Source organism: Bufo gargarizans, chromosome 8, assembly GCF_014858855.1.
Source record: "Bufo gargarizans isolate SCDJY-AF-19 chromosome 8, ASM1485885v1, whole genome shotgun sequence".
NCBI classification, from domain to species: domain Eukaryota; kingdom Metazoa; phylum Chordata; class Amphibia; order Anura; family Bufonidae; genus Bufo; species Bufo gargarizans.
Genome location: NC_058087.1, coordinates 140,549,515 through 140,574,637, shown reverse-complemented (window position 1 = coordinate 140,574,637; position 25,123 = coordinate 140,549,515). Strand labels below are relative to the sequence as shown.

At 45.1% G+C, this 25,123-nt stretch overlaps 1 protein-coding gene across 1 annotated transcript in view; it reads left to right on the top strand.

The window, feature by feature from the left end:
• Positions 1-25,123, top strand: part of LOC122945443 — a 54,158-nt gene that overhangs the window by 3,737 nt on the left and 25,298 nt on the right. Inside the window, exons 2-4 of the mRNA XM_044304511.1 lie at positions 2,254-2,344; positions 16,608-16,781; positions 19,091-19,169. Of these exons, the coding sequence (XP_044160446.1) occupies positions 2,254-2,344; positions 16,608-16,781; positions 19,091-19,169 (344 nt within the window). The remainder of the gene's footprint in view (positions 1-2,253; positions 2,345-16,607; positions 16,782-19,090; positions 19,170-25,123) is intronic.

Here is a 25,123-nt window from a genome sequence, read left to right as displayed (position 1 = left end):
ACGTGAACAAGGCCTAAGGTTTTGTGAACAAGACAATAGGGGAGATTTATCAAACTGGTGTAAAGTAGAACTGGCTTAGTTGCCCATAGCAACCAATCAGATTCCACCTTTCTTTTTGTGTTTTGTGATACAGTCAGTTCCTATCTGATCACGCGTCTATTGTACTGGGCTCACATGTGGACGTCAGCCATCAGATAGAGACTGGCTCCGGCTTCATGCACACGCCTGTATTTTCCGTGCTGATTGGATGCGGACCCATTCATCTCGATGGGGTCGCAAAAGATGCGGACAGCACACTGTTTACTGTATGCATCCGTTTGTCCGTTCTGTGGCCCCGCAAAAAATAAAAGGTGTCCTATTCTTGTCCGTTTTGCAGCCAAGTATAGGACATTTCTACAGGAGTAAAAAAAGAAATGGCGGCATGCCCTTGGCCGGGATCCGCGTTTGCGAAAAGCTTACAGCCGCGTGCATATGAGCCCTCAGTCAGTTCGGATCAAGGCAGCCAGGATATGTCCGGGAGATGCAGCCGACACACGGACCTTGTGTACCAGACCCAGCATAGTCTTTGAATCAGTCCTTACATTGATCAGGATTTTACCGTGGCCATGGCTTCCTGAGACCAAAATCCAGCACTGGGCGTCACACAGTCATGAATATGGCGCACATTACCATTATCCCAGTGTTCTTAGTCTTGAACCCTTGGCAAAATTGATGGGATCAGTGCACTTAGAGGGCGTTCACCCGGCTTTTACGTCATAGTAAATACACAAATCACGGATAGGACACAAATCAAAGGAAACATCGGCTGTAAACCTGTAATAACTGTGGCTTATTGTGCAATTTGAAAAAAAATTGAGGTTAAAGTGGCCGGCCCCTTAGGGACTGTGCTCGCATGAAGTTTGCACTGACCTCGTTTACCACTTAAAAAAAACGGAAGAATAACTGCATGCGTGTTTTTTTGTCTACCTGCATTTTTTGCAGCATTTTTGTGGTCTTTTTTTCCGAGCATTTTTTGCAACGCCCTGTAAGGCATCCTGCAGACGACCATACCCACACATGACCGTATCAGCAAAACACAGGTACTGGCCGTGTGCATCCCGCATTTTCCCTTCTGCATGTCTTGCAGTATGTTTCAAATGTGTATTCTTGTCCGCAAAATGGACAAGAATAGGACATTTTTCAATTATTTATTTTTTGTCTGTCCGCATCTTTTGCAACCCCATTGAAATGAATGGGTCTGCATCCAATTTGCAAAAAATGCGGATTGGATATGGACCTAAACTACGGTTGTGTGCATGAGGCCTAAAGAAGAAAATGTGAAAACCCCTGAAAAAGACGCCAAGAGCTCCAGCATGCTGCGTTTTTTTAAAAGAAGCCAGAAAGCCAAAAAACACCATCTAATGAACAAAAACACCAAAGGCAAAAAAAAAAAGAACGCTTGTGTGTCCCGTGTTTATAATTTCCCATAGACCATCAGCTAACATCTACAGCTGGTGTTTTTACCGCCCAAAAAACACCCTTAAAGGGAGTCTGTCACCACATTTTAGCATGTTAGACCATTAAAATAGGGTTATGTGATCCAGCCAGAACATAAAAACGGTACCTTTGTGGTAGAAAACGGACTTTTCAATTTGCAGAAAACGAACTTATAAGATTATTTTCGGAGCCCTCTCAAGTGCCCAGGGCGGTCTCTCAATCCTCGGAGCCCCAGGCAGGCACCTCCTAAACGGCTGATAACCCCGCCCTCCGTGCGCCTCTGCCCGCCCGTTTACTCCCCTCCCCTGTCCCTTTCCACTGCGGCTGTGCGGTCCAAATCGTAGCGGGCGCATGCGCAATAGGTATTGCGATGCCCTGCCAGGAGCGGGCATCGCATTGCGCATGCGCCCGCTACGATTTGGACCGCACAGCCGCAGTGGAAAGGGACAGGGGAGGGGAGTAAACGGGCGGGCAGAGGCGCACGGAGGGCGGAGTTATCAGCCGTTTAGGAGGTGCCAGCCTGGGGCTCCGAGGATTGAGAGACCGCCCTGGGCACTTGAGAGGGCTCCGAAAATAATCTTATAAGTTCGTTTTCTGCAAATTGAAAAGTCCGTTTTCTACCACAAAGGTAGAAAAAAAAGCCAACAAAAACCTATGTGTGAACCCATCCTAAAGAAGGTGTGATTATTTTATATGTTGTATTTCATGGTAACTTTTTAAGATACCCCATTTTTGGGAATTTGTAACATATTAACGTTAAAATGTATTCAATTGCAGAAAGTATTATGTTGCTATAGAAAGAAAAGAAGCTGGGTTTAATCTGTCTGTAAATCAGCAAGATTCAGATGGGAAACATCGACTGTACCAGGTACGTGTGGATTCTCACCCACAGCACAATGTTATATTGCATTTTTATTACCGGACATACAGAAGAATGGAGGACTTTACTGTATTCTTTATTCCCTATTGCTTATATATTTTGATTTGAAAAACAAAACTGAAATCTTTGAGGTGGAGGGAAGAAAAAATATTAAATTAAAATAATATGGTTGCATAAGTGTGCACACCCTTAAACCAATACTTTGTTGAAGCACCTTTTGATTTTATTACAGCACTCAGTCTTTTTGGGTAGGAGTCTATCAGCATGGCACATTTTGACTTTGCAAGATTTGCCCACTCTTTTTTGCAAAAACACTCCAAACCTGTCAGATTGCGAGGGCATCTCCTGGGCACAGCCCTCTTCAGATCACCCCACAGATTTTCAATCAGATTCAGGTCTGGGCTCTGGCTGGGCCATTCCAAAACTTTAGTCTTCTTCTGGTGAAGCCATTCCTTTGTTGATTTGGATGTATGCTTTAGGTCATTGTCATGCTGAAAGATGAAGTTCCTCTTCATGTTTAGCTTTCTAGCAGAAGCCTGAAGGTTTGGTGCCAATATTGACTTGTATTTGGAACTGTTGATAATTCCCTCTAGCTTAACTAAGGCCCCAGTTCCAGCTGAAGAAAAACAGCCCCAAAGAATGATGGTGCCACCACCATGCTTCACTGTGGGTATGGTGTTATTTTGGTGATGTGCAGTGTTGTTTTTGGGCCAAACATATCTTTTGGAATTATGGCCAAAAAGTTCAACCTTGGTTTCATCAGACCATAACACCTTTTCCCACATGCTTTTGGGAGACTTCAGATGTGTTTTTTGCAAAATGTAGCCTGGCTTGGATGTTTTTCTTGGTAAGAAAGGGCTTTCATCTTGCCACTCTACCCCATAGCCCAGACATATGAAGAACACGGGAGATTGTTGTCACATGTACCACACAGCCAGTACTTGCCAGATATTCCTGCAGCTCCTTTAATGTTGCTGTAGGCCTCTTGGTAGCCTCCTAGACCAGTTTTCTTCTCGTCTTTTCATCAATTTTGGAGGGACGTCCAGTTCTTGGTAATGTCACTGTCGTGCCATATTTTCTCCACTTGATGATGACTGTCTTCACCGTGTTCCATGGTATATCTAATGCCTTGGAAATTCTTTTGTACCCTTCTCCTGACTGATACCTTTCAACAATGAGATCCCTCTGATGCTTTGGAAGTTCTCTGTGGACCATGGCTTCTGCTGTGGGATGCGACTAAGGCTGAGTTCACACCAGCGTTCAGCCTTTCCGTTCTCCTGCTCCGTTATAGGAGCAGGAGAACGGAAAGGACGGATTGGGCACATAACTGAGGCCCATTATAGTCTATGGGGTCCGTAGGCTCCGCTCGCCTCAGTTATGTGCCCAATCCGTCCTTTCCGTTCTCCTGCTCCTATAACGGAGCAGGAGAACGGAAAGGCTGAAACGCTGATGTGAACGAGGCCTAAGAAAATTTCAGGAAAGACCAACTAGAGCAGCTGACCTTTATTTGGGGGTAATCAGAGGCACTTTAAATGATGGCAGCTGTATGCTGACTCCTATTTAACATGATTTTGAATGTGATTCCTTAATTCTGAACACAGCTACATCCCCAGTTATGAGAGGGTCTGCACACTTATGCAACCACATTATTTTAGGTTTTTTTTGTTTTCTTCCCTCCACCTAAAAGAGTTGAGTTTGTTTTTCAATTGAGTGGTACAGTTTATAGGTCACATTAAAGGTGGAAAAAGTTCTGAAATAATTTATTTTTGTCTCATTTTTTTACAGCACAGAAACCTGACATTTTAACAGGGGTGTGTAGACTTTTTATATCCACTGTATACACTAGCAGAAGGACCCGGCTTTGCATGGATATATTTAATCTATTTCATTTAATGTTTCTGTGTGTCGTTAAAAGATATTGACAGTATCTCCCATAAGGGTGACCTCTACAGCATCCTGCCCCCTTAACAGTGAACTCCACAGCCCCCCACCCCTTAACACTGACCCCACTCAAAGTTCCTTGCTTCCTTAAAATGGGACCTCCACAGCAGCCCACCCCTTTAACAGTGAGTTCCACAGCACCTCATCCCATTGACAGTGACCTCCACAGCACCCCGCCCCTTAACACTGACCTCCATAGCCGACCGTCCCCTTAACTGTAACCATCACCATTCCCTGCCCCTGAACAGAGACCTCCACAGTGCCCCCCACTTTAACAGTGACTGCCACAGTATCCCGCTCCCTTGACAGTGACCTCACAGTACCCTGCTGCCTTAAAAGTGACCTCCACAGCAGCTGCCCCTTTAACAGTGGCCTCCACAGTCCCCTGCCCCCTTAACAGTAACATCCACAGCGAATGCCCCTTTAACAGTGACCTCCACAGTGGCCGCCCCTTTATTAGTGACCTCAACAGTACTCTTACTGATGTATTGTGATTATCCATATTGCTTCCATTGCTGGCTGGATTCATTTTTCTATCACATTATACACTGCTCGTTTCCATGGTTACGACCACCCTGCAATTTATCAGTGGTGGTCGTGCTTACACACTATAAGAAAAAGCGTCAGCTTCTCTGGTGGCCAGGACCATGGGAGCTCACATAGGCCGGTGCTTTTTCCTATATTGTGCAAGCACGACCACCACTGATAGATTGCAGGGTGGTCTGTAACCATGGAAACGAGCAGTGTATAAAGTGATAGAAAAATGAATCCAGCCAGCAATGGAAGCAATATGGATAATAACAATACATTAGTATGTGGCTTGTAATAACTTTCTCTACTTGATAAATGCCACTTACTGAAGTGAGACAACCCCTTTAACAGTGATTTCCACAATAACCCGCCCCCTAAAAGTGACCTCCACAGCAGCTGCCCCTTTAACGGTGACTTCCACAGTCCCCAACCCCCTTAACAGTAACCTCCATAGCTCCCGCCCCTTTAACAGTGAGCTCCACAGCGGCCCGCCCTTTACTTGTGACCTCCTCATTACTCCGTCTTGTTAACAGTGATTTGCATAATAACCCTCCCCCTTATACGGCTTTTCTCTTAGCGTCTGACGACAATCGTCCAATCGAATTCCTTTTCTTACAGGGCATTATTGTTTTTAATTGACAGTATATAAAACCCCCACAGCATTAGTATACACTTAAAGGGAACCTGTCATGTGGATATTTGATTATAATCTAACTAATTATATACAATCATTAACTACTAAAAAGTGCCTTAGATGTATTCACTTACTGGTGTGACAGATGGTTACCTCATAATATACACACAAAGATGCCACATGCCGCATGCTAATGAATTGATTCGAGTCCAGTGTGATGTCATTGAGTCCAGCGTATATTTAATTCAGAGCTATAGCCACTCCCCTGCCCACCTGCTGCTGATTCCTATGGAAACAAACTGTCATTCAGCAGCAGGTGGGCGGGGAGAGTCAGGAGCTCATGAATATTCATGACTCATCATTATCAGCTGGAGCTTTTCAATACAAGATGTTGGCAGATTGACTGGATCAACTAAAGAAAGTGACCCAGCATTTTGCTAAGAGAATCAGTCACTTATTTATGTTGATCTTAGTTAGGACACCATAAAACTGGTGACAGGTTCCCTTTCAGGTCATGTGAGTTACATCCGCCTCTACAACAACATTGGCTAAGCGTCGCAATAAAAATCATATTGACTCACACATCAGCCGTCTTATACTAAGAATGTCCTTCGCTGCCTATAGCAACCAATCAGAGCTCATATTAATGACCTGTAGCAAAATAGAAGCTGAGCTGTGATTGGTTGCTATATACAACCTGATGAATATCCAGGATAACTGCCACAACAGACAATGGCTCCTGGAGTTTGGCAAATAATTGGAAAGAGCAGGGGGAAAATTTCCACTCAAAACATAGGGCCAGATTTATCATTAGCTCAGGTCAGAATAATGGAGTGAAAAAGTCTCAAAAAAGTCCCAAAGGCTAAAACTGCGCACAAATTTGCGACTTTTTTCTGCTCTGCACTATGCTCGCCAGTTTTCTGAAAGTGGGCGTGTTTTCTTATGTAAATGAATCTCTAGACAGATTTACTATTGGGACTTTTTTAAAAAGTCGCAAAAAAGTCGCAATTTCACTCCAGTGAGGACCATGCTTATCTTATGAGACTTTTTAATAGAACATGCGACTTTTTCATAAAACGTGCGACTTTTTCATAAAGATGTGCGACTTTTGTAAAGCTGCTTACTGACGGATAAACTGCTACCGTCAAACCACATTTATTACAGTCTTAAAGGGCCGATCATAAATCTGACTTGGCTAAAACTGACTTTAGCCATATGTGAAAGTGGAGTGAGCTGTCAGAGTCATGATAAATCTGGCCCACAGTCTCAGCTTTATATAATAGATATGTGTGTGTGCGTGTATATATAATATGTTTAATTTTTTTTATAAAACCAAAAACAAGCTCAAAACCAGTTTTAAATTTAATTTTTTCACATTAAGTTAATACATTTCATTTCCTAAATGGATAAGATACAAAATCACAGTTTTACTGTACAAAGGATACAATAACAGAATTGTTTGCCTTTAATCCTGCTACATTGTTTGCCTTTAAGAGGATTGGTCGTCTTTCCAGACTTGTCTACTTTAGTACTGTAAGTGGAGCATCTTTTCTTAGAACTTTGTCTTGTATCATTCATCTGTTATTCCTCCTGGAAATGTATAACTAATTGTTGGTTGTATTATATCAAAAATGAACATGCCAAAAAGCGAGCAAATGCCATGGGTGGACATAGCTTGGCTGCATGTGGGGTCACACTGATACTTTCCGGTCATTGCTGAATGTATTGAACTCTGTAGGGACACACCCTATTGACAAGGAGAATGGTGATACTCCGTTATATATATGTTCAATTTTAGGAGATAAAACAGAGGAACGGCACATTGCAGAGTTATAAATAAAGCTACTTTAAAGGGATTTTCCAAAATCTTTAAATGATGACCTATCCTCTGGGTAGGTCATCAGTATCTGATTGGTGGGGGTCACTGGTGCCCACAGTAGCGCGTCTGTCTTCTTTCATCTCACCAAGCACAGCGCCGTACATTGTATAGCGGCTGCGCTTGGTATCACAGCTCATCCCCATTCACTTCAGTCTGGCTGAGCTGCCTAGGCCACGTGACCGAAGAATGTGACGTCACTGACCTAGGGTGAGCAGCGTCTTCAAACAGCAGATCGGCAGGGGTCCCGGGTGTCAGACCTCCACTGCTCAGATACTGATGACCTATCCAGAAGATAGGTCATCAGTAGGGATGAGCGAACCCGTGGAAGTTCGGGTTTGCCCGGTTCGGCCGAACTTCAGGTCAAAGTTCGGGTTCAGGACCCGAACTTGATCCTGAACCCGGACCCCATTAAAGTCAACGGGGACCCGAACTTCATTTTACTATTTTCCGTTATAACATGGTTATAACAGAAAATAATAGCATTCTTAATACAGAATGCTAAGTAAAATGGCCATTGAGCGGTTAAAAATAATAAAAAACAACTCACCTCATCCACTTGATCGCGCAGCCGGTATTCTCTTCTTTCGTCACCGCAGGTCCTTCTATCCTCATTCAGCAGGACCTGCGATGACGTCACCGCGCTCACCACCTGGTGAGCGCTTGATGTCATCGCAGGTCTTTTTGCAGGTCCTGCAGAAAGAAGAGGATACCGGCTGCGCGATCAAGTGGATGAGGTGAGTTGTTTTTTATTATTTTTAACCCCTCAATGGCCATTTTGCTTAGCATTCTGTATTAAGAATGCTATTATTTCCCTTATAGCTATGTTATAATGGAAAATAATACACCCGAACACCGAACCCGAACTTCATTAAAAAAAAAGTCCGGATTCAGTTCTGAACTTTGCGGTTCAGGTTCGCTCAATCATCAGTTAAAAAATCTCAGAAAACCCTTTTCAAATCTGGAAAATACAAGTATTGTCTATACTACATAAAGTAGTCAGAAGAGCTGATAGACCCTCTGATTCAGCCTGCAGGACGACCTAAACGGCACCCCCCCCAGAGACTGAAAGAAAACCTTCTGGATAATAAACTGGAGGCCTCCCTCCGATCCTACACTGGAGGAGGATGGAACAAGAAGGTGGAAATAAATGCAGATCACAAGCAACAAGTGCAGAGGAGAATCCGAGAGAAAATGTCCTCGTTCACCATCCCTGTAAGTCACACAGCTATAATGTGCGTAAGGGATCCGTAATCAAAATAGGGCGCGCTTCCGTGATGTCATCACAGGCCCACTGATGTGCGAATACACACATTAAAAGTCAATAGGGGTCATTTATTAAGTTTAACGGCCATGCGACAATATTTAGTCACACGGTGGTTTTACGCTGTGTCCGGTAGTCAGGTGGGACTGGGGCAGAGCGGGGGCGTGTCCTGGCAAATTTACTGATATTTATGCCCTGGAAACAGGTGTAAATGTTTCCACCAGGAACAAGGACTGCCTAATTTATGATGAGGTGCATGCCTTGTCAAAAATTAGACGATTCTTAGAGGCAGCACAAGGGGGAAAGTAAGATCGGCGAAGAGTTATAGTGAACCCACCCTTAATACAAGCCACTGACTAATGTATTGTGATTGTCCATATTGCTTCCTCTGCTGTCTGGATTCATTTTTACATCACATTACACATTGCTCCTTTCCATGGTAATGACCACCCTGCAATCCATCAGTAGTGATCATGCCTGCACACTATAGAAAAAAAACCTCTGTCCTATTTGGTGGCCGGGACAGTGGGAATGTTCATAGGCTGGTGCACGACCACCACTGATGGATTGCAGGGTGGTCGTAACCATGGAAATGAGCAGTTTGTATAATGTGATGGAAAAATGAATCAAGCCAGCAAAGGAGGCAATATGGCCAATCACAATACATTCATTTTCTCTACATGATACAGGCCACTTGCTGAAGTGACACAACCCCTTTAATGTGCCCCAATGAGTCTAAGGCTCCATTCACACGTCCACAAATGGGTCCGCATCCATTCCGCAATTTTGCGGAACGGGTGCGGACCTATTCATTCTCTATGGGGACGGAATGGATGCGGACAGCACACAGTGTGCTGTCTGCATCCGCAATTGCGGAGCACGTCGCCGATCTTCGGGTCCGCAGCTCCGCAAAAGATAGAACATGTCCTATTCTTGTCCGCAGCTTGCGGACAAGAATAGGCATTTCTATGGGGGTGCCGGGCTGGTGTGTTGCGGACCCGCAATTTGCGGGTTCCGCAACACATCACGGACGTGTGAATGGAGCCTTAGGCCTCATGGACACAACCGTATTTTGTTTCCGTGTCTGTTCTGTTTTTTTGCTGATAGGATGCGGACCCATTCATTTCAATATGCTGTCCGCATCAGTATGTCCGTTCCGTTGCTCTGCAAAAAAAATAGTGCATGTCCTATTTTTTTGTAGTTTGCGGACAAGGATAGGCATTATTACAATGGATCCGCAAAAAAAACGGATCTGCAAAAAAACCGGATGCCATACGGAACGTACCGCAAAACACATACGGTCGTGTGCATGTAGCCTTAGGCGACTTTCCCTCTTGCGTTGTTGTTTCCCGGTATTCAGATCCGGCAGAGGATCTCAATAATGGAAAAAAAAAAACGTTTCTGTTTAGTTCTCCTGCATTCTAAATGGAAAGAGATCCGTTCCGGATGCATCAGGTAGTATTCCGTTTCTGGCAGTATTTAGTTTGGTGAACAGATATAAAACCGATGTGAGCTGCGGTTTTGTGTCCGGTCATAAAAATGGGAAAAGGATCCAGCACTAAAAACAATGTAAGTCAATGGTGACGGATCCGTTTTTTATGGAGCCTAAAAAAACTGCTCTGTCCCACATTGACTTTTATTGTATTTAGTGACGGATCAGTTTTTTTTCCATTTTGATTTCACACAACCGCGTCCAAACGGAATGGATGCATCCTGATGCGCAAAATCAAAACTGATCCGTTTAATTCCGATATTGAGATCCTCTGCCGGATCTCAATACTAGAATTAACAACGCAAGTGTGAAAGTAGCTTTAGTCAGCGGCCGCTGCTGATTGTTGGGTTTTTAGCTGAAGTTCCCCTACTGTCGGCAGTGCCGCTGTCATAATTACACAACCCGCTAAAGCATAACTAGATTCCAGCTGGCCATGTACTGAATCGTGCGTCCAACTGCTGGCAACCTACAGGCACGTTCAGCTGAGGATAAAAAACATTACATATAATTCCCCTAAGAAGAAATCCATGTGCACGGACCCTGTATGGCAGCTCATATAATCCCTATGACCTGTAGGCACTCCATATAATGCCATATCATGCCTCCATGGGGCACCATGGTCTTCTCTATAAGCAACGCCACTGGGGGTCCTGCGTAATATCTCACCCAGTGGACCATGATGTGTAAGGCTACTTTTACACTAGCGGCAGGACGTGCATTGCCGTGCTGTGCCGGAGCTCCGCTCCATCCCCATTATAGTCAATGGGGACGGAGCGGCGGTCCGGTGGCACAGTGAAATAGCAGCAGGACGGATCCGACAGGGTGAATAGCTTGTCGGATCCGTCCTGCCGCTAGTGTAAAAGTACCCTAATACAAGTACAAAGGTACAAATAGAGACGTATTAAGGGAACTGTAAAATGTCCCTTCGGCTTTTGTTTTCTGTACTAATCATGCTTAGCTACATGCACACGACTGTTGTGTGTTTTGCGATCCGCAAAACACGGATGGCGTCCGTGTGCGGACAGCCATTAAATAACTGCCTATTCTTGTCCGCAAAACGGACAAGAATAGGACAGGTTATATATTTTTTGCGGACCACGGAACGGAGCAATGGATGCGGACAGCATTGAAGTGAATGGGTCCGCACCAGAGCTGCAAAAACTGCGGCTCGGACCAAAACAACTTTCCTGTTCATGAGGCCTTATTCTGTATTTTTCAGGAGCGTTTTGCAAGAAATGATGTTTTTCTCAGAGGCATGAACTGGAAAGGCAGGTAATTATTCCTTCTAGATCATGGCCGTTCTCCAGGGAATTAAATGTAGGTAAAATCATTTCTCATATATATTTTTGTAATTAATTCGTATTGAAAAACATCTGAATACATTTTATACCATAACGCAATATGTAGATGCTGTAATAAGTAATGTATGCCATCGAGCAAGCCCAGTCTGAGTTTACATGTGCACAGAGAGCTGGGTCTGTCACACAATGAATCCTTATGATTAATGTAAAAAATGAAAATCATGCATGACAATCCAACACTAGAACCAGCCCTGTACCCCACATGGACCCAAAGATCTCCCCGTTCAGATTGCGCTGCTGAATTATTTCAAGCTGGCAGCTCAATGAGGAGCATGTCCCTTCTCAAGAGGGCACGTCCTTTCTTCCTGCTGCAGCTCTCTCCCTATTACAGCTCAGGGGGCATGTCCTTTCTTCCTGCTGCAGCTCTCTCCCTATTACAGCTCAGGGGGCATGTCCTTTCTTCCTGCTGCAGCTCTCTCCCTATTACAGCTCAGGGGGCATGTCCTTTCTTTCTGCTGCAGCTCTCTCCCTATTACAGCTCAGGGGGCATGTCCCTTGCCAGAGGGCATGTCCTTTCTTTCTACTGCAGCTCTCTGCCTATTACAGTTCAGGAGGTATTCCACGTGGAAAAAATAAAAAAAGAATGGAGACAGCACATCCAAAGTTTGGAATTTATTCCAGATGCAGCATTTTGGCTGGAGAGCCTTTGTCAATCAGCATTTTGCATTGGGAAGCTTCCCTCTTCCCCAGGAGACGGGCACCCAACCCTCATTACCTAGGACTGCTGTTCATCTTGTTAGATTTCAGCTAAGGGGGTATGTCCTTTCTGCTGCAGCAGTAACACTTTCTAACAGAAGATATGGCTGGTGGCAGTTGAAGGACTGAACTAGGCATCTGCGTCCACCTCAGCGAGGTGGACGAAGACATGGGGATAAAAAGAAACGGCAGGTGCCGCTATAGAGATACATTTTATTAATTGGCTTGTCTTAAAGGGAACCTGTCATCAGCTTTATGCTGCCCATACTAACAGCAGTATAAAGTAGAGACAGGTGAGATGATTTCAGCGATCTGTCATTTTCAAAGTTAAAAGTAAGTGGTTGCCGAGAACCAACATCACAATCATTGCAGACTGGGCCTGGAAAAGAGTCACTGCCACCTGAGAAGAGTCCTGGTTATTCCTAATCTCCTGCTGATGACTGACAGTCTTCTACCTAGTTTTCTCTCTAGGAGAGAACTGCCAATCATCAGCAGATGGGGAGAGAGCAGGAGATTATGAATAACCAGGACTCTTCTCAGGTAGATTTGTCTCTTTTCAAGGCCTGGGCTGCAATGATTATGATGCTGGTTCTCAGCAACCTCTAACTTTTAGCTCATGAGTGACACACCGCTGACATTAGCATTTCTGTCACTACTTTATGCTGCCCTCAGTACGGTCAGCATAAAGTTGATGACAGGTTCCCTTAATGCCTCATTCACACGTCAGTGTTTGGTCAGTGATTTCCATCAGTGATTGTGAGCCAAACCCAGGATTGGAGCCTACACAGATATAAGGTATAAAGGAGAGATCGGCACCTGTTCTGTGTTTAGAGCTGCACCTGGTGTTGGCTCAAAATCACTGATGGAAATCACTGACCGAACACTGACGTGTGAATGAGGCATTATCCTCCAAACGCCAAAAAAACTACACAGACATGTATCGATGGGAGTGATGACAATCTCAGTACAGCGCTGCAGAATATGGGAGCGCTATATACACTCACCTAAAGAATTATTAGGAACACCTGTTCTATTTCTCATGAATGCGATTATCTAGTCAACCAATCACATGGCAGTTGCTTCAGTGCATGTAGGGTTGTGGTCCTGGTCAAGACAATCTCCTGAACTCCAAACTGAATGTCAGAATGGGAAAGAAAGGTGATTTAAGCAATTTTGAGCGTGGCATGGTTGTTGGTGCCAGACGGGCCGGTCTGAGTATTTCACAATCTGCTCAGTTACTGGGATTTTCACGCACAACCATTTCTAGGGTTTACAAAGAATGGTGTGAAAAGGGAAAAGCATCCAGTATGCGGCAGTCCTGTGGGCGAAAATGCCTTGTTGATGCTAGAGGTCAGAGGAGAATGGGCCGACTGATTCAAGCTGATAGAAGAGCAACGTTGACTGAAATAACCACTCGTTACAACCGAGGTATGCAGCAAAGCATTTGTGAAGCCACAACACGCACAACCTTGAGGCGGATGGGCTACAACAGCAGAAGACCCCACCGGGTACCACTCATCTCCACTACAAATAGGAAAAAGAGGCTACAATTTGCACAAGCTCACCAAAATTGGACTGTTGAAGACTGGAAAAATGTTGCCGGGTCTGATGAGTCTCGATTTCTCTTGAGACATTCAAATGGTAGAGTCCGAATTTGGCGTAAACAGAATGAGAACATGTATCCATCCTCTGATGGCTACTTCCAGCAGGATAATGCACCATGTCACAAAGCTCGAATCATTTCAAATTGGCTTCTTGAACATGACAATGAGTTCACTGTACTAAAATGGCCCCCACAGTCACCAGATCTCAACCCAATAGAGCATCTTTGGGATGTGGTGGAACGGGAGCTTCGTGCCCTGGATGTGCATCCCTCAAATCTCCATCAACTGCAAGATGCTATCCTATCAATATGGGCCAACATTTCTAAAGAATGCTATCAGCACCTTGTTGAATCAATGCCACGTAGAATTAAGGCAGTTCTGAAGGCAAAAGGGGTCCAACACCGTATTAGTGTGGTGTTCCTAATAATTCTTTAGGTGAGTGTATAAATAAGTAAAATAAATCAAACCAAATCTGTGTTTGTTTTCTAGTGACTGGAAGGTCCACTCTTTAGGTATCGACCAGAGCTCCAGCCAAGCCGTGTCACATGGAGAACTCAAAAGGCTCATTTCATCTGCTGCAAATCTCATTGTGGCCACTGTAAGTAGCAACTTCTTCTTCAAGGAATTTCCCCTGTGGGGGGCGCTGCAGCGCAGTTGAGCAGCACAGATGGATCGCCGGTGATCACCCTGTGATCAGTTTGTCATTGAGAAGCCCTTCTACCAAAAGGGGACTGTCCAAAGCCAACAACTCCATTCTAAGTGTTTGATTTATCTGTCCTTCAGGTTTCCTAGGGAATACTCCTTGCAACTGCAAACCATACCTGGCAGTGCCCAAAAAGATTTTGGTCAGTTGCCTAGCAACAAGCAGGAGTAGTCACAGTTGATCCTCGTATCCCTGGTACCAGCACTTCTACTTATGCATAGTGCAGGAGAAGATGGCCGCTGGCCCCCAGGGGTGGTGTGTGGGGTATTAGGTATGTGAGGGCGATCTGTGGGCTTTCCATTCAGGGTAGACTAGACCAGGGGTCAGCAACCTCCAGCACTCCCGCTGCTGTGAAACTACAACTCCCAGCATGCAAGCATACTCATCTGTTCTTCTAGGTCCCACAGAAGTGAATGAAGCACTCTGGGAGTTGTAGTTTCTAAACAGCTGGAGTGCCGGAGGTTGCTGATCCCTGGTCTAGACAACCCATACTCCAGGGGTCCTTCTAATGAAATCGGTGGTAACTTTTAGTTTTTTAGTGGAAACATTGTGCCCTATAGAGTGAGAGCTGCCATCTAGTAAATGGAGTGCCCCCCTTTATTAGTTCAAAATGCTGTATACAAGCTCTGATTCATTGGACCATAGCTATTACCATAAAATATTAACTTCCGTGTGCATTCCGTATTTTGCGGAACAGAACGGCTGGCCCCTAATAGAACAGTACTATCCTTGTCTGTAATGCGGACAATAATAGGACATGTTCTATTTTTTTGCGGAACGGAAATATGGACATACGGAAACGGAATGCACACGGAGTACCTTCTGTTTCTTTTGCGGACACGGAAAGAAAATACGTTTGTGTGCATGAGCCCTCAGATTGAACACAGGTGGACATCATTTCACTAATTATGTGACTTCTGAAGGTAATTGGTTGCACCAGAGCTTTTTATGGCAATTTTCTGTTTTCTATTTCTAAACAATAGTTTTATTTATATATTTTTCTCATTTCACTTCACCGACTTAGACTATTGTGTTCTGATCCATCGCATAAAATTCAGATTAACAAAACATTAAATTTAAGGCTGTAATGTAACAAAACATGAAAAAAAGTATATAAAATAGTTTTGCAAGGCACTGTAGTCTACCCAATGGGGGTCATTAATTAAAGGGGTTGTCCAGGTTAAGAGGTGAACCCCGTTTTCACCCAGGCAGGCCCTCTGACATGAGCATATATGCTCCGATGCTCTCCTTTGGCTTTTTCTGGAGATCCGGTAACATCACTGGCACTAATAAACGTGCTTTAGCGCTGCCCTAGCCTGTAAAACGTTGGTCCCATGTCCATATGTGTCCGCATTGCTAAGAAGAATTATGTTTTACTGTATGCAAATGAGCCTCTAGGAGCAACGGGGGCGTTGCTGTTACACCTAGAGGCTCCGCTCTTTCTGCAACTGCCACTTTGACAGGATCAGACAGTGAAAACGTCATCACACCTGGCCCTGTCAATCAAAGTGCAGAGGGCGCGGCAGTTGCAGAGAGAGCAGAGCCTCTAGGTGTAACGTCAACGCCCCCTTTGCTCCTAGAGGCTCATTTGCATACAGTAAAACATCATTTTTCTCAGCATTGCAGCACATATGAACATGGGACCCACACAGGTGCCTTCAGGTGCTAAGCGCACATGTAACAGGTCAGCCAGTGTCATATGTGCAAATCTGCTGACAGATGTCCTGTAAGGTTATAGTCACATTACCGATATTACATAGAATCATAGAAGATTGACAGCCGAAAAATCCACAAATTTATGGATGGATTCTACATGTTTTTTTTTTTTTTCTAATAAAATTGGACTTTTAATTGCATCACAATATACCCTCCTATATATATATATGATGAAGCAGTAGTGGGTCCAGCTGTTGTCATGTCCGCACGCCCATCATCTCACTGTATCACCAGCAGCCCTCTATATCACATTGTATCCGTGCAGCACGCTTTACCGCCATTGAGTGCTGAGCTGTAATTACCCATTTGTTTCTATGGATGCTGGATTAGCGACACAAAGCCATGATAATGCGGCATGTCAGTTGGCCTTCATTTCTCTTACTGCTGGGATTTGCAGCCATGGCTACACCTACAATCTCTGTATATACTCCAGGTGCCAGCAACAAGTGACAATGTAGATTATGAAATCGCCGTCCACACCACAGCCAGATTTCAAGAAGAAACTACGCCCTCCATGTTCATACGACTGTATGGAGAAAGTGGCAGAACAAAGACACTTTCCCTTGAAAACCCTTTGGCCGCCACCATTACCTCCAGTGCTGACCGGGTAAGTCCTGTTATAATAGAGCAATAATTCAGGGATGAACTCAAGCGGATTTATAGGATTGGGACCTCCTACCCCTCCCTTGCAGTGGTTGCAGATGCTGCTCCATTCAATCTCGTTAGCAGAGTATGTGTCCTAGTTGTCTTCTCAACTATGGAAAATAATAGCATTCTTTAATACAGAATGCTAAGTGTAATGTCAATTGAGGTTTAAAATATAATAAAAACATAACTCACCTCATCCACTTGATCGCGCAGCCGGCATCGTCTACTTTCTTCTTTCTGCAGGACCTGCAAAAGGACCTGCGATGGCGTCAAGCGCGCTCCACGTGGTGAGCTCGGTGACGTCATCGCAGGTCCTGCTGAATGAAGATAGGAGGACCTGTGGTGACGAAAGAAGAGGATACCGGGTGCGCGATTAAGTGGATGAGGTGGATTCTTTTTAACCCCTTTCTTCTTTCAGGACCTGCAAAAGGACCTTTGACGTCATCGCGCTCACCACGTGGTGAGCGCAATGACGTCATCAAAGATCCTTTTGCAGGTCCTGAAAGAAGAAGCAAGAAGACAATGCCGGCTGCACGATCAAGTGGATGAGGTGGGTTTATTTTTATCTTTTTTAACCCCTCAAGGCACATTTTACTAAGCATTCTGTATTAACAATGCTATTATTTTCCCTTATAACCATGTTATAAGGGGAAATAATACAGTGAATAGACTTTAATGGGGTCCGGGGTTGCTCATCCCTATCATCTCCTAGCAACCATGCGTGAAAATCGCACTGCATCCGCACTTGCTTGCGGATGCTTGCGCAGCCCCATTCATTTCCATGGGGCCTGCGTTGCGTGAAAAACGCAGAATATAGAACATGCTGCGATTTTTCACGCAACGCACAAGTTATGCGTGAAAATCACCGCTCATCTGCACAGCCCCATTGAAGTGAATGGGTCAGGATTCAGTGCGGGTGCAATGCATTCACCTCACACATTGCACCTGCGCAGAATTCTCGCCCGTGTGAAAGGGGCCTTAGACTTTGAATGGAGCGTCAACGGGAGTGTGCAAACGGTGCTCCATTCAAATGGGGGAGACGGAACATCTGTTCTTGTAATCAGCGGAGGTCCCTATGGTGAGACTCCCATAAATGTGACATTTATGACGTATCCTCTGGGTAAAGGATCATGCACATGACCATGGATTTTGTCCGCATCCGGTCCACCTGTTTTGCGGGTCGGATGCGGACCCATTCACTTCAATGGATGTCCGTTCCGCAGCACCCACAAAAAAAATAGATCATGTCCTATTCTTGTCCGTTTTACAGACAAGGATAGGACTTTTCTATAGAGAACAGGACATTCCATTATGCTAAATGCGTAACGTACATTGCCGGTATCTGTGGTTTTGAAATCCGCAAAAACACCAACATAAAACTTCGTTAGAAAACTGTGCTCCGTACAGTATTAGAATGTATTGACTCCGATGAGCCAAAGTTATTACTTTGTGAAATCTCGCCAGACTTCGGGTAATAACTTCATAAATTAAGTTCTACTGTTAAAAACCTTTTACTGAACTTGGGTTCGATTCCAAGTGGTACCTCGGAACCGAACCTGAGTTCAGGAAAAGGTTTTTAAAAGTAGAAATTATTTTTGAAGTTATTACCCGAAGTCTCACGAGACTTCGCAAAGTAATATCTTCGGCTCATCGGAGTCAATACATTCTAATACTGTACGGAGCGCTCGCTCCGCACAGTATTCTAACAAAGTTTTCTGCGAATCGACTTTATACTGTCTCAGCTAATTGCTGTCATTTAGAATTCATATTCATTGTATTCAGTGTTATAATCTGCTATCCACAATACTTTATGTACTTTGCTGCCATCTAGTGACCATTGTTATGTTTGCTTTTATGAAGTTATCTATGGTTGTAAGTTTTATTATGTCAGAAGCTGGAGTAGATTTCTAGTGTACATGTTGTAAAATGAGTCAGGCCGCTGAGATCCCACCCGTGGTCCACCCACACCTCGTCCACTTTTGGAATAGTGTCAGGATGTCAGAAAAAGCTAAAAAGTTGCAAAACGGCACATTCAACAAAACTTGCATCTTATCTATGTCCAAAAAACTAGCATAGAAAATTAGAACATAACTCCACTATCTCTGGCTCCTTACATTACCCTCTGTGAAAATGAGCGATGAGGTACATGTAGAAAGTGAGTTTAAGTGGAGGTAATTTTGCTACCTCCATCAAAGCCACTTGGAGACCTCTCATATAAAATTCTCCATGTGGTTCTTCTACCATAACATTTTAACTTCTCTCCTAAAGGCTTTTACTTTTCATGTCAAGACAAAGGATGTTGGAGAACTGACTGATTTATCTATGGGAATTAATACAAAAGACAAAGGTAGGTCTATGTGATCATGCTAACTTGACCAACTATTCTGTTCAAATCTACCACAACTAATAAGGGCTCGTGTACAGTAAAGGGTAATGGCAGGCTTCTGGTTCTGTGCTGCGGATCCATACAACATGGATCTGTAAGGCTACTTTCACACTTGCGTTCGGGGCTCCGCTTGTGAGTTCCGTTTGAAGGCTCTCACAAGCGGCCCCGAACTGATCCGTCCAGCCCTAATGCATTCTGAGTGGATACGGATCCGCTCAGAATGCATCAGTCTGGCACCGTTTGTCCTCCGCTCCGCTCAGCAGGCGGACACCTGAACGCTGCTTGCAGCGTTCGGGTGTCCGCCTGGCCGTGCGGAGGCAAACGGATCCGTCCAGACTTAAGATGTAAGTCAATGGGGACGGATCCGTTTGAAGTTGACACAGTATGGCTCAATTTTCAAACGGATCCGTCCCCCATTGACTTTCAATGTAAAGTCAAAACGGATCCGTTTGCACTATCATGAAAAAAAAAAAATAAAAAAAAATAATTTAATTTTTTTTTGTTCATGGTAATGCAAACGGATCCGTTCTGAACGGAGCCACCGTCTGCATTAATATGAGCGGATCCGTTCAGAACGGATCCGATCGAACGCTAGTGTGAAAGTAGCCTTATACGAACAGATACATAAGGCCTTTATTTTGTAGCCACCGATTGGGGAAAATTTTCGCTTAATCATTTCTAAGGCAGAATCGGCAGTCAGCCATGTTGGATTATTTTCATGTTTGACTTTGATTCTTGGCTGCTTCTAGACTTTCCAGTCAATAATGAAGAATCACTTTAAGGCCCCTTGCAGACGAGCGTTCTTCCCGCAGTGAGTCCACATTGCAGCTCCCGGCCTGACCTCCCAGCACTGACGGGGGTCACATAGCATTATATTGATTTCTGATGCTATGTAACCCTTAGGCCCCTTTCACACGGGCGAGTATTCCGTGCGGATGCGATGCGTGAGTTGAACGCATTGCACCCGCACTGAACCCCGACACATTCATTTCTATGGGGCTGTTCACATGAGCGGGGATTTTCACGCATCACTTGTGCGTTGCGTGAAAATCGCAGCATGCTCTATTTTGTGTGTTTTTTTCACGTAACGCAGGCCCCATAGAACTGAATGGGGTTGCGTGAAAATCGCAAGCATCCGCAAGCAAGTGCGGATGCGGTGCGATTTTCACGCAAGGTTGCTAGGAGACGATCGGGATGGAGACCCGATCATTATTATTTTCCCTTATAACACGGTTCCCTTATAACAGGAACAGGACCTGTGGTGACGTCACTCCGGTCATCACATGGTCCATCACATGATCCATTACCATGGTAAAAGATCATGTGATGGATCATGTGATGACCGGAGTGACGTCACCACAGGTCCTGTTACTGCACACAGCAAAGAAAGAAGCCAGAAGAGAAGCCGGCTGCGCGATCAAGTGGATTAAGGTGAGTTAAATTAGGCTACTTTCACACTAGCGTTCGTCGGTCCGCTCGTGAGCTCCGTTTGAAGGGGCTCACGAGCGGACCCGAACGCAGCCGTCCAGCCCTGATGCAGTCTGAATGGAGCGGATCCGCTCAGACTGCATCAGTCTGGCGGCGTTCAGCCTCCGCTCCGCTCGCCTCCGCACGGACAAGCGGACAGCTGAACGCTGCTTGCAGCGTTCGGGTGTCCGCCTGGCCGTGCGGAGGCGTGCGGATCCGTGCGGATCCGTCCAGACTTACAATGTAAGTCAATGGGGACGGATCCGTTTGAAGATGCCACAATGTGGCTCAATCTTCAGGCGGATCCGTCCCCCATTGACTTTACATTGAAAGTCTGGACGGATCCGTACGAGGCTATTTTCACACTTAGCTGTTATATGCTAAAATAATGCAGACGGATCCGTACTGAACGGAGCCTCCGTCTGCATTATTATGATCGGATCCGTTCAGAACGGATCCGATCGAACGCTAGTGTGAAAGTAGCCTTATTATTATTTAACCCCTCCAGCGCTATTGTACTATGCATTATGTATTCAGAATGCTATTATTTTCCCTTATAACCATGTTATAAGGGAAAATAATACAATCTACAGAACACCGATCCCAAACCCGAACTTCTGTGAAGAAGTTCGGGTTTGGGTACCAAACATAGTGATTTTTCACTAGTCATTTTTGGTTTTTGTCAACCACTGAAGAAGGAGTTGTAGTTCACTCCGAAACGTGTATGGTAATTAATCCCATGAGAAAAAAGCACGGAACCTGTGGATATAAAGCGCTTCAAGAAAGGGATCGGTGATTCTTCGCTTCAATATAAAGAAAAGCTGGATACTTGCTGTTTTATGTTGAGATCACTCTCCCTGGTGTAAACTAATCTTGCGGACTTGAACTAAACCGCACTGAAGATATCTGTTACCAGGCTATCTCCAGAACAGCACAGCGACATACAACCACCGAGGATCCCGAAAGTTTGCTCAGCATTACCGCAACAAGTCAAATCGCATCGCACCGCAGCCTACAAAATCTTCACTATACGTGGGACGCCACGAGTGAGAAAGCAAAACCGAATCACTGTCGTTTGGAACGCTACATTTCTGTTAAAACTGTTACTTTATTAATCAGAAAAACAAAAGGGAAGGGGGACTAACCTATATTAAAATTCTAGGACACCATCCATTCAGTATAGGGTCGATATGAGGACCTATAAGCCGCATACACGGTAAATGCAGCTGCGGATGGGGTCACTAGAAATGCCGCAGGCTAGTGCTATACTGCAAGTGAAAGCAGAGGGCCATGGGGCCGTGCTAATTGATTCCACAGAAGTAAGCACTAAGGCGCGGTCAGTGTGCTCTGAATCACTACCAGCTCATGGATCCCTCGACTAAAGTTATGGATAGACTAATCCAGTGATAAACATCTGCCTGCAGAAGCCGATCTCAATTGAATCCATCCGTTCATGTGAAACGGATGTCTAAGAATCGGCCCTGCAGACACGAATCACTGGATCTAAGCTAAGCTGGGTGAAACAGGCAGATCTGGATTGCTGTTGCTCATCTAACTGCAGAGGGCTGAGAACCGCAGACCTCAACTGCAGTGTGAGCGCAAAGCAGATACAAATGAACATTGATTCATCCCCACACCACACTCAACGCGTTTCGCCATAAGGCTCGTCAGGAGCGTGTATCTGTGGTTCGCAGGATAAATATTCAAAGCTGCTGAGCCTCCATTACAGAGGCTGCAGCTGTAAGTACGAGGTGGCCGAACGCGGCCGCTCAGGTGCACAGAATATGAGGAGAGTCCTCCTCCCCTCAACTGAGCCCCGCCTGCAGAACGGCCAATGAGGATGCAGGAGGCACGGCATCGCCGCATCATCCATCCCGCCCCCATTGTGCCGCCCCCTCTATGAGACCGGCCCAGATGAATGTAATAACATTCTACATTAAAGTTAGAGTAAATATATACGGCGACTTACTACCCTGGCAACGTTTGTATAGCTCCGATCGGGACAGGGATCATGAAGTGGCAAGAACTACATTGTATTTTATTTCATTTTATTTATTTTATTTAATTAATTGAGGACATCAATTGGTGGTGGTGGAGACAATACAGGAGGGTCAGGAAAGACCCAGCAGCATTTTTACTAGACGGCAATACTGTGATCAGGCTGATTTAAAGGGGCAGTGTATGGTATGATGTGGTATAAGTAATCCACAACCAATAATTACACTATCACACCCCTGGTATCTCCTAGCCCCCTCAATTGCCTAGGTGATCTAATGACATAGAGTCATTAGTAGTCCATGCCGCTGAGACACACGGATCGTGGGCAGTATGTCATCACCCCTAATGTTCCCCCGTTGCACCTCAGCTCCAGGGATCTAGAGAAAACACACAAAGGAATTATACTCATTTAGTCCCTGGGGCTGGAGCGCACATAGGCGGTAAATCCACTGTGTCTCTTTTTGCAATAACCGCCTATCAAAGTCGCCTCCTCTTGGCGATCTTCTGACCACCTCCACAGCCTGAAATTTGATGACATCCACATCACCGTTGTGCATGGTCGATATGTGTCTAGCAATCGGGGTATCCGCCCCTTTGCGGATGTCATTTAGATGTTCTGCTATTCTTCTACGGAATTCTCTTGTGGTTTTACCCACATATTGCTTTCCGCAAACACAAGTGGCCAAATATACCAGGCCTCTTGTTTTGCAATTGACAAATGATCTGATAGTAAATCTCTGTTCGGTGACGCTACAGATAAATGTAGCGCCAGTCTGGATTGCAGGGCAAGCCACGCAGCTGCCACAGCGGAAGGTCCCTTTGAGGCTGGTACTCAGCCATGTGGATGTAGTCGGGCCCTGAAAAAAGCTGTGCACCAGGCGATCTCTCAAACTACGTCCACGTCTGTACGTGATTAGAGGTACATCGCCTATCATATCCCCAATATCTGGGTCTGATTTAAGAATACCCCAGTAGGTCGTCAGCAAGTCACGCACTGTGTTGTGTGCTTCATCATATGTGGCTATGATGCGCAACTGGTCCATTCCAGCCGATCCCGACCTAGGGGTAAGGAGGGCATCCCGACCAAGTCAGAGGGTGGTGGGAAATTCAAACCCTGGAAACCTATATCCAACATCAAATAGTCCCCAGGGGTATGCGGATTCCCTTCCTTCCGTCCAACAGAATTCAGTCCCCAGAGTTCCGTAAGAAGTGGGAAAAAGAGGCCGTTGAGAGCTCCCTCAGACTTATGGCATTGTTGCTGGAGGAGGAAAAGGCCCTGCACACTAAAAACACCACATTGTTGCAGGAGCAAATTGCAGAAGTGAGCAAATTCTCCAGTAACTCTGAGTTTACGCGTAAGGAGGTCTTTTTGCAACAGACGGTGGAACGGTTTACGGCCCAGCTTAAAGAACGTAAGCACTCTCAATTTTTGAGAGATAAAGCTGATTTTAAAGAAGGGCGCATTCTCGATTTTGCGACTAAAACTGCAAGGACCCTTGAGGTTGAGACAGAACCCTCATCCTCTGAGGGGGAAACTGAATTGGAAGGTACCTCCTACCAGAATAGCCAATACCCCATCTTCCAACCCTCTAATAAGGGATCTAGAGGAAGGGGAGGCAGAGGTAGGAACCCCAGATCACGGGGAGGTTTTTTAGGGAACCAAACTACGAGGTCCTACAGTCTCAGAAACAGCAAGAACCAATAGTACACCATCATAGAATGGGTGCAGCTGATTACGAGACTGTAAACCCTCTAGGAAAAAACAGGTCCAGGGACAAGTTACAAATTATTAACTTGTCTGATAGGTCACTTACGGAGGTAGAACTGGAACTACTTAGCAAGGGCCTATCATTTGTTCCCACCTGTTCCTTTAGCTCCTTCGAATGGGTCAAGGATTTGACCTTATTCGTGAGGAAACTTAAATGGAAAAAATTCTTTGCTACACATAATCAACAACAGTGCAATGAATTGGGTGTGGACATAAATGACCTGCCGGATATCCAACTACTGGCATCCCTTATGGAGGAAGGGAGTAGGGAGATTGGTGAGGGTCCATTTACGGACCTCAAATTGTCCTCTACTAAAAACCCGCCCCTTAGTGATGGCACACCACCTGACATTTTTCTCAAGGTCGTCACAGACCAACTGAGAAAGCTTGACACATTGAAGGGGACTGAGTCCAATCTCCGGAAAAGGGAGATTGAGGCCCTAATTTCACTGGAACGCGACAACTCCCTTGTCATTAAACCATCGGACAAGGGAGGGAATATTGTCGTAATGAACTGTGACCAATATAAGATCATGTGTCTGAACATTCTCAGTGATGAATCATGTTATCGTGTGCTGGAATCAAATCCTACTGAGATGTTCAGGAGGCAATTGAAGGACCTCTTGGACACAGCACACGATCATGCCCTTATCAGTAGATCTGAATTTGAGTTTTTGTTTCC